Here is a 10,494-nt window from a genome sequence, read left to right as displayed (position 1 = left end):
TTTATTTACACTTTGCCCGAGGTGCCCGGCCCCTGTCGGGTCCCGCGTGCCTGCCCTGGTTCCCGCCCTCCAGCTGCCTCCTCAGCCCGCACATCTGGAGTCAGGAATCCGGTGCGGTTGGCAGCGACCTCGCGCTCCCTGGCCTGAGGGGTGTGTGGGTGCCGAAGCCAGTGGGCCTGTGGCTCTGGGCAGGGCCGGGCAGCGGCCAGGGCCGGGGGCAGCTCACCAGCACATTCCTGCCTGCCCGGTCTGGGACCGCTTTAGCGCCCTTTGTTTCCCAGGGCCTTGTGGAAGCGGCTGATGGCTGCCAGATGCCAGGAGCGCCTGGGAGGGAGGGGCCGGCGAGGCTGACGGGCACAGCAGACTTCCTGGGTGCGCGGGCTGCTCCCTGAGTGCCACCAGCTCGGGGCCTCCTCCTCCTCGCAGCAACCAAGGGTCCAGAGAAGGATTTCCCTTTCCACCCCCAGGCTCCCTCTCATCTACTGCCCCTCTCTCGCGACTCAGCTGGTCTTTATCCTACACTTCCTGCGGGCCAGGTACTGTCCCAGGTGCTGACCCACAGCCCGTTCTCCTAGGAGCCAGTGCTCAGGTGCTGCAGTATGTTCAAGGGGAAGAAAAGGCAGGAAAGGAGCTGGGAAGGGCTGAAATTATTATTATTAATTATTATCATTATTTTGAGAGAAGATAACTCTCTTTCTCTCATTTTTGTTGTTGTTGTTTTGAGACAGGGTCTCACTATGTAGTTGGGACTGACCTGGAACTCCCTCTGTAGCCCAGGCTGGTCTCCAACTCACAGCGATCCTCCTGCCTCAGCCTTCCGAGAGCTGGAATTATGGGCATGCACCACCATGCCTGGTGAGAGAAGATCTCTTTATGTAGTTCAAGCTGGACTTGAACTCACTATGTAGCCCAGGTGGGCCTCCAACTTGCAGTAACCCTCCTGCCTCAGCCTCCCGAGGGCTGGGATTACAGGTGTGCGCCATCACACCCAACCAGGGCTTTGATTTTAAGCAATGGCATCAGGGTCACTTCCTGGATTGAAGCCTCAGGGGCTTCCATGGCCTGGGGAAGGGAAACCCCAAGCAGAAGGGATTGTGTACAGGCGGGGGCTACTGGATCAGGCAGAGGCCTGCATGGCCAGCGCAGCTCCTCCTCTGAGGGTGAGATCTGGCCACCTGGACGTTCCCAGCTGTCACCTCCTTGTCACCCCCCACCCCTGTTTCTCAGCTAGCCCGGGATGTGGCCTCCCATGAGTGATCCTGACTCTGGCAAGCTCGCTCCCTTGCAGCCGTGGGGTGCTGGAGAGAGAGCATGACATCGCTCAGGGGACATCTTGCCTCCTGCAGAATTTCTCCTGTAACCCCAAATTTCTCAAAACTGCTTCTATCCTCGCTTTCTTCCCTCTTGCTGTGTAGCCCAGGCTGGCCTCGAATTCACAGAAATCCTCCTGCCTCAGCCTCGCAAGTACTGGAATTACAGGTGTGCGCCACCACACCTGGGCAAACTGTTTTCAGATGGTGACTAAATGCTGGCAAAAGTGCTGAGATGGCAGTGTCCTGCGCGACTGTGACCTGCAAGTCCTGGGAATGAACCATTTTTCTCCTGCAGGGAGTCAAGGCTCTGAGCCCCATCCTGGCTCAGTCAGGGCCTCACTCATCCAGGCCTGACTCATTCACAAGGACCGATTGAGCTGACACACAGAGCACAAAGCCGACTTGGCTTCTACTCTTCCAGAGCCCGCCCTTCCAGCGGGGAGCAGGTATCAGTTGACCGGCCACACCGGTCACATAGTCAAAATCACACCCGCGGTCAGTGCAAAGGAAAGGAGGGAAGAATATGGTGTCCTGAGCATGTATTGGGTGCATTTGACCAGCCAGAGGAGCTAGAGCTTTCCCGGAGGAGGTGAGGCCTGGGTGAATCTGAGGGATAGGACAGTCCAAGCAGAGGACATGTGCATACAAAGGCCCTGTGGCAGGAAGGTGTCACCACTGAAGGCAGCCGAGGCTGGAGTGAAGACAGCAAAGGAGTGAGCGGAGAGAGAGGTGGGCAGGGACTGCTCACGCAAAGCCTTCTCGGTGACCTAGGCTGGGCTGGGTGGTGCACATCTGTAATCGCAGCACTCAAGAGGCTGAGGCAGGAGGATCGCTGTGAGTCTGAGGCCAGCCTGGGCTACACAGCAAGACCCTGTCTCAAAGAAACAAAACAAACAAAAAGACCCCAGATAAACAAACAAAAAGAAGCTGATCTTGGAGCAGAGGCTGCAGGTCAGGGTAAGGACAGTGGAGGTGGGGATCTGTGGGGAGGCCCCCATCATCGTGGCCCAGGTGGGAGGTGACAGTGGCTTCAAGCCGGAGGGGCAGGGACTCAGCTCATGGGGAGGGCTCAGGGTCATCACCTCCCTCTGCCCCCCTCTACCCCGGGGCCACAAGCAGAGCTTACACCTGGAGGCAGTGGCGGGACAGCCAGGTAGGGGCGAATGGAGGAGTCTTACTGGGGAGCAGGGGGCATTCAGGACAGATTTAGGGGTGCTGAATTCTCCACCTGGGAAAGTCTACATCCCTGCTCTGCTCTGCTCTTCCCCCAGGCCCAGCGACACTGCAGGGAGCACCCCCTGTGCTGTCGGCCTGGGGCGCACTCTGCCTTGGACCCACACTGAGGCTGAGCCCTGGGTCTTCGTTGAGCATTCCTCCACCCAGGGGCCCTGTGCGAGTTCAAGGGCGGGAAGGGCTTCCTGGGAGGGAGGCGGAGGGATCAAAAGCCCTGTCTGAGGAGGGCCTGTGGCTGAGGGATTGAGGGATGGGATCAGAGCCCCAGAGAGGAGCAGGGAGCAGTGCAGAGACGGCCACCGTTGCCTGTGTGCACACAGTGCTGTGGGCCCCTGCTGCTCCCTAGGAGCTGGTGCTGGCCGGGTGGAGAGAGGAGTCCCGGTCCCATTCTGCTCTTTTTACCTTATTTTTGGACATGGGGTGTCACATAATTGTACAGCACCTCAGGGAGCTGCTGGGTCCTGTGGGAGGCCAAGACCCTCCTCTCAGGACGGGCCGGGGCCAGAAGTTCACACTGGGCCTAGAGAGGAGGGGATGACGGGATCGCTGGACCCTTGTGCTCCGCCACGGCCTCCCGTTAGCCAGTGCTTTGCCACGAGCAGGCAGGGACTCGTCATGCCACAGCTGCCTGTCCCCTCCCCGACTGGACTGCAGCCTCTGCCATTCTGTTGGCCACATCCCAAAGTACGTTCTGTGGGCTGTTTATAGACATTTGTTGCAAAGAAGAAAAGGTGGCGTGTGGTGGAATGAGTTTAAAAAAGCACATCCAAGACACTACCTGGCTGCAAGCCAGACTCACAGGACTTCTGCCTTTGTTGTTTTCTCCTTGCTGAGACGAGACACCCAAAGTTAAAGGGGGAAAGGTTTGCTGGGCTCACAGAAGCTTCAGTCCCTTGTCGGCTGGGTCCAAGGCAGGGTGTCGTGGCAGAGGAGAACCAGTTCACGGCGGGCAGAAGGTAGCAAAGCAACCAGAGACAACCACAGCTTTCTGTGCCTCACCTCCTTTTTGTTTTGTACCGGGGATTGAACTCAGGACTTGGAGCTTGTGAGGCGGGCGGCAGTGCCATGTCCCTTTATATCTTATCCAGACGGCTTAGGGCAGGCAGCACTCACACCCTGCATCCTAGGGCCCTCGATCCTAGCACTGCACCATGAATTAATCCCAGCACCACACACTCTAGATCCAGACACCTTTGAAAAAGACCCACCTATGACCACGTGAGGCTTTGGGGGACGTCTAGACACAGCCATGACAACTTCTCAGAGCCTTTGTATTGTGCGTGCCGGGTGTAAATCCTCAAGAGCCTGGGGAGCTCCAGGAAAGATCATTTCCTACTGTAATCCTAGCTACTCTGAAGGCAGGAGGATCGCAAGTTCAAGGCGAGCCTGGGCAACTTGGCAAGACCCTGTCTCAAAAATTTTAAAAAGAGCTGAGGACACGCCAGTAATCCCGGCACTTGGGAGGCTGAGGCAGGAGGATCGCTGCAAGTTTGAGACCAGCCTAGGCTACATAGCAAGTTCCTGGTCAGTCTCAACTACATAGTGAGACCCTGTCTCAAAAAACCAAACCAAACCAAACCAAACAAAACAAATCACCAAAAAGAGATGAGGATGTAGCTCACTGGTAGAGCACTGGCCTAGCCTGGGTTCAATCCTCAGCACACTGAAGCATTTTTCCAACTGATTCTCAGGAAGGCTGCAGAATGGGCTGGAAGGGCAGGACGGGCAGAATGCTCAGGATGAATGGGTGAAAGAGTAGCACAGCCCTCCTGCTAGCCAGGTACCAACCAAATCAGGGCCTCTGTCCTCCCAAGCTTGCAGCCCAGGGACAGGCGTGGGCTCCCCTCCAGGACGGAAGACGCGAGCGCCACACACAAAACTGCATCCTAACACAGGAAAGACACTGGCTGCTTTACCCCCTGGCACCGAGGCATTGGCTGGCTTCCCCTCCTTTGTCTTTTCAAGAATCAATAACTGATCCGAGTCCAGGTCAGGTGGTTGCAGTTGATTCTTTAACCCTCATTGATAGGGTCCCAGCATTCATTCCCCAGAGGAGTATGGGATCAGTCAGCTGCCATCTCTTCGGAGCCCTGGGCTCCAGGGCCCACCCGACGTCTGGGTTATTTTTTATGTTATTACATTTTTGAGGCAGGGTCTCACTATGTAGTTGAGACTGACCTGGAACTCACTACATAGCCCAGAATGGTCTCGAACTCACAGAGATCCTCCTGCGTCAGCTTCCTGAGTGCTGGGATGACGGGTGTGCGCCACCATGCCCGGCCTTGTCTGGGTTATTTTTAGTCTGTTCTGTTCTCTAGAATAGGGATCCAGGCCCTTGGCACTGGGATGGCTTAGCTGGGCCTGGGTGGGAGGCTGGCATGGTGACAACGATAGTAATGCCAGCTTCTGGCCCGTCCCTCACCAGCTCTGCGGCCCCGGGTCCTGGGAAATGGGGTGATGTGGCCCCCCCCTTTCACCCTGGGCAGACGTAGGAGGAGTTCAGGCCCTTCCCCGCCCCCCCCCCGAGACACAGGATGGGAGGCTGCCAGCTCCACAGACTTGGGACTCCAGCTGCTGGGTACCTTGGAACAACCACTGGGCCAGGGGCTGGGAAACCTGGGCCCTGGTTGCACGGTGTGACCATCTCTGGACCTCAGTGTCCTCCTTGGGTCACGGGGTTTGAACCCTGCCTTGGTGTGGTGGGGTAGCCGCCCTCCTCCCTAGGGGTCTTGTGGACTCATAGTTGGGGGCTTTGGCAGCACCACCCCTGCCTCACAGGATGAATTAGAATGAATCTGCTCCCCAGGTCTCTCTTTTCAGTGGCTTAATATCGGCATCAGGGTAAAATCACCCTTCGAGGGCCATAAAAAGTGCTCAGGGATGCAGCTCCTGCCTAGTCTCCGAGGGCCCGTTTGCTGCCCAGCCTCCTCAGGCTCCAGTTCCAGCTGACTGCGATTCCCCGAAAGCTTCCCGTCCCACCCTGTGCCTCGCCGGTGCGTGTGTTCTGCTCTGAGGGGCTTTTTCCCATCCGTTTACCCCACACGCTTCTCTTTGGTCTTCAAGTCCAGGCTCAGCTGTAGCCGTGCGATTAGGGCCGAGTGACGGAGGATGAGAGTGCGGAGGAAAGGCTCGTGGGGTCCTCACCCGGGCCCGTGAGGCTGCTCACCCCGAAGCCTGAGTCGTTAACTAACAACCGTGATTGCCGCAGCTAATTTTATGCCACAAATTTAGCAGTAAACAAAGCAAACTGAGCTCTGAGGTCTGCACCTGGCAGAGCTGGCTCCTTCTGGCTGAGCCGCTCCCCTGTGCTGCCAGTCTGGAGGCAGCCGCTGCCTGGGCTCCCTCGCCCCACGCTCCCCGCTGCTTCTCCCTCACAGCCATGCGTCCCTCACGTCCCTTCTTTTTCAGCACCCTGGGGTCACCTGTGGCCCCCTGATTCACGGTGGCCTCCCCCATCCTGAAATCTTTCACCTGCAAAGTCTCCTCTGCCGCAGAAGGTCGCAGGGTCCCAGGATCTGGGCATTCAGGTGTGGACATCTTTGGGATACGATCGGTCTGCTTGTCACACCCTGGAAGCTGAGAATGAGTCTGTCCGGAAGGAGGAAGGGAACAGCACCCTCTCTGGCCTCAGTTTTCTCATTTGTGATCAGAAGGATGGGACCAGCCACAGGGCCCCAAGTCTTCCTGAGGAGACCTTCAGAGAGCCGGGATCTGCCCCCAAAGCAAGAGGACTGAGGTCAGATGTCCTCCCCTCTGCCCTGGGTGACAGCTGCCTGTGTCGAGCCAGCGTGCCCTTTGGGGTTTCTGGGTATCCTCACAGCCCTACCGGCATGGCTCAAGTAGGGATACAGGGACCCCGAGTCCTTACACGGTGCTGCACCTGGCTGAAGACTAGCCCTGTTTCTCACTCAAATATTTCTCAGGGCAGAGTTTGGTGATCTAAGTGGGAGAGAAGATATTCTCATTGAGAAACAACATGGAGAAGTTCTGGGGGAGGCGAACGAAGTTGGCTGGAACTTGGGAAGCCAGGCTGGAGAATCCATCCTGAGGCAGCCGGCGAAGGAAGAGAGGAGGAAACGGAGGCCTGTCCTGGAGGCGCTGAGAGAGAAAACAGGTGTGTGCAGCGGGAGCGCGAGGAGATTGATGGCCTCCCGGGGGACAGGGGGCCAGGATGGCGCAACTCTGATGCCGCGTCCAGCCGCCCCCGCCCGGCCCCGCCTCCACGGGGTCTTCTGTAAGAGGCTTCATGGGGACCTCCTGCAGCACAGGCAGATGTTCCAGAGGAGGCCAGATGCTGAGAAACAGGGGAGGGACTGGACCCTCTGGGCTTGCAGGGGTGGGGGAGGAAGGCGGGACAGGAAATGAGTGAGAAGGGAGAGTGATCTTCAGTCGGGGCCTTTGTGCACCGCTAATCCTCAAAGCAGCTGAAGGAAGCAGGTGTCCGGCCCCGTTTACAGGTGGCTCGACCGAGGTGGGCACCCGCATCTCAGCTCTGACTGCCCACCTTCCCCTCACCCCTGACCACCTTGCCGCACTGTCACACTCCCCAGGACGCCCTCGCACACACCTTCCTGCCTCATTGTCCTTAGGCTGGCTCCTGGCTTTGCCTGGCCTCCTAGGGGGAACCCACCCAGCCTGCCCTAGCCCTGTCCTGCTGCACTGTCTGTCTGTCTGTCTCTCCAGCCACCAGGAATTCCTTCTGCCTGCTCCCGTCTGAGCTCAGCCGCCCCTCCCATCGGGTCACAGAAGCAGCTGGAGGTTGGGGGGCTGCTCCTTCACCGGGGAGGGCAGGGTGCCCCTTGGCAGGGGCCCCACATGGTAAGAAGTACAGAGGCAGCCGCCCAGAGGCCCCAATGAGGTGAGAGTCTTGGCTCCCTCTCCAGCTCATAAAGGATGTTAACAGCCTCCTGGGGGCCTGTGAGGGGCGATCAAAGGGAAAGGAGGCAGCAGAGAGAGTTCCTCAGTTCAGGGTCACCCTGGCACCTCCTCTCTGCCTGTATCCTGGGAGGCTGCAGTTTAAGGGGTGTGCTTTAGTCTGGTTTCCCACTCCTTTTTGCCGCCCACCTCAGACAGGGGCCCTGGGCCCCCCACCCCTAGGGTCTGCCTCTCCTGCTTCCCCAGTGGGGTTCTCTCTGATGTGCACATCACAAGTACATTTCTTTGCAGCCTGATTTCCCTCCCTCCTTCTCCAAGCTACTAGGGCCCCGATCCTCCCAGACCTTGCTCTGTCTATAGTGACCCTGGCCAGCCCCGAGGCCCATCCCCTGCAAGTCCCCAGCTGTCTGTTGCCCAGGCCCTTCCCTTGTCTCCTGCCTCCTGCCACACCATCGATTTTCACAATGAACAGGCTCGGGAGGACAGGCGTCACCCTCTCAGGGTGCAGCTCTTCCGTACAGCTCTTCCTTCTCCTCCCAACCTCGAGACTGGCCTGGGACCCCGCATGGGTCAGGGACTCAGAGCCAAACATTCATAAGCTGGAAGGGGCTTAGAAACGTCTGCCCCGTATCACAAAACAGACAGGGAAACTGAGGCTCCCACGTGGGTTTGGAGTCTCCATTCTCTGGGTCCACTTTGTGTTTCCAGTTGAGGTACTTATGGGTCCAGAAGTCACACAGCCCACGGCCGGCTCCCCGGGTGGCTTTCTAGCAGGACTGTTCGCTGATGGTTTCAACAAAGGACAGAGCCAGACAAACAGGAAGTTGGAGAACAGAGAAAGAGGAAGAGGCCTCCTCCATGCGTCAAAGTTTTACCAACTAACTCTACTGTGCCAGATTTGATCACAGAAGCAGTCAAGGCCCGGCCTCTAGGGCAAAGGAGCAGGGCAGACCCCTGCCCACTGTGCTCAGGTAAGTGCCTGCCGGAGCTCCGTCACCTTGCCTGGGCAGGGCAGCACAGGCCTGGGAGCGGAGGTGACATCCAACTAACTGACGGGGGGAGGGTGGTATAGCTCAGCCAGGTGGCAGTGGGGACAAGAGCATTCCTAGCAGAGGTGACTACAGGGGCAAAAGCCAAGAGAAGTGAAAATCTTAGTCCATTCTGGATTAAAAATTCCTCCTTTGCCGGGGATTTAGCTCAGTGGTGCTGCTGCCTGCCTCAAAAGTGTAGTTCCTGAGTTTGATTCCTGATACACCCCTCCAAAAAAAAAAAAAAAATGGCCAGTAGCTTCCTGGGAATTGAGGGGCAAGAGACCGGAAGTGGGCTTAGAAAGGTGTTCTGGACCCACCTGTGAAGGCCCTTTAATGTTTTATCTTGAAAGGAATGGGGAGCTCACCTCATTAAGACAGGAAGTGAAGGGGCTGGGGATTTAGCCAGTGGTACTGTGCCTGCCACATAAGCACAAGGTCCTGAGTTCGATCCCCATAAGCAAAAAAAGACAGGAAGTGAAGGATTGGATTGTATTCAGGGATGGAGCGCCAGACAGCAGCCAGGAGGAAGGAATCGAGTGGGAAGCCTCCTGGGAAAAGGCTGGAGGGTCCAGGCAGGAGAGGCCCAGGGCCTGAGCTGCCGCATACCTAGGAATCAGAACCCAGAGCAGCCCATTTCACGAGGAAACTGACCAGGGTCCACAGCACCTGCCTGTGGGGTTGCAGAGGGGAGGAGGGTGGGATTTCCATCCCCGTATTGCTGATGTGAGTGGAACAGGGAGGGGATGAGGGACAACGAGATCAGCTGCCGGCACGTTGAGGGAGAGGTCCCAGGACAGCTGGCTGGGATGGCAAGCAACCAGCTGGACAAATGAAGACCTGTCAGGACGGCATCAGCATGTTTAGCTCAGAGTTTGTCTGCTCAAGCCCTGAAGTCAGACAGACCCAGTTTCAAGTCCAGCCCCCATGTCCCTGCTCTTGGATCTTAGACAACTCCCTCAACCTCTCCAGCATCAGTCATCCCATCTATAAAACAGGGACAGTAGCGGGGCATGGTGGCACACACCTGTAATCCCAGTACTTGGGAGGCTGAGGCAGGAGGACCATCAGGAATTAAAGCCAGCCTGGGCTACATAATGAGTTCAAGGCCAGCCTGGACTTTTGTCTCAAAAAACCAAAACACAATAATAAAAAATAAATAAAATGGGGACAGTAGTGATGAGAAACAAATGAGACCATCTTCAGCCAGGACTTGTCACATGGCACCAGAGCTTGAACTTTCTCACCACCTCTGACACCTGCAGCACAACCTCTAGGTCCCCAGCTCTGCTCCTTCTTGGGGAGTCCAGATTGGCCATTCCCTTCCTCCCATACATTGCCAGGCACCAGCTTGGTGCCACCGCCTCTCATCACTGGAGTCCAGCTGTGACATCACTGTGGAGAGCCCCAAGGGCTCTGGCAGGGCATGGCTGCCCTTTCTTGCCGAAGGTGGTGCCTGACAAGCCCTGGGTGACAGGAATCAGATGAGCAATCCTGAAACTGGCTGCCCTACTCCCCTTTCTGCCATCTAAGGACCTAGGAGAAGCCAGATGCCCTGGTCCAGGAGGGCAATACGGTCACCGGTCACCGGTCACCGGGCAGATGTTTTCTCTGTTGACCAAGTCCAGCAGGGCGAGGGGCGGGGCGGCAAGGAGGGGCGTGTCTGGGAGTGCCCGGTGGCTGGGTGTAATGCAAATGATATGCAAACCACCCACCCGTGGCCGGCCCACCGCAGTTCTCCAGCCTCAGCAGTCCTGAGAGAGGCCCTCTGCGGAGGAAGCGCCCTCCCCACCCCAGGGCCAGGACCCCGCTTTGGTGGTGATGGGGGAGGAGGGGCGAGCCGGCGGCTAATGGGCTCATGATTCATCGCTGGGGCTCTTGTCTCCGCTAATTGGCTCTGCCCGCTGGCTGATTCATGGCTGGGAGCCGGGCTCTGGGGGACCCCCGTGTGCCTCCCCCGCCGCCCCCCCAGGATGGCTGCGTGAGGCTTTTAGATCCAGGATCCGTTCCAAGGGCCGGCATCCCGGCATCCATCACTCTGACTG

General features: G+C 57.7%; 1 protein-coding gene across 1 annotated transcript in view; it reads left to right on the top strand.

Moving 5' to 3' along the window:
* Positions 1 to 10,494, top strand: part of LOC117285897 — a 17,951-nt gene that overhangs the window by 2,993 nt on the left and 4,464 nt on the right. The window contains exon 2 of the mRNA XM_033763110.1: positions 8,228 to 8,392. Coding sequence (XP_033619001.1) covers positions 8,228 to 8,392 — 165 coding nt within the window. The remainder of the gene's footprint in view (positions 1 to 8,227; positions 8,393 to 10,494) is intronic.

The sequence above is a fragment of the Fukomys damarensis genome, unplaced genomic scaffold, assembly GCF_012274545.1.
Source record: "Fukomys damarensis isolate Sample0158 unplaced genomic scaffold, DMR_v1.0_HiC HiC_scaffold_13, whole genome shotgun sequence".
NCBI lineage: Eukaryota > Metazoa > Chordata > Mammalia > Rodentia > Bathyergidae > Fukomys > Fukomys damarensis.
The sequence above is the reverse complement of the archived record's forward strand: the minus strand, read 5'-3'. Positions and strand labels throughout refer to the sequence as shown.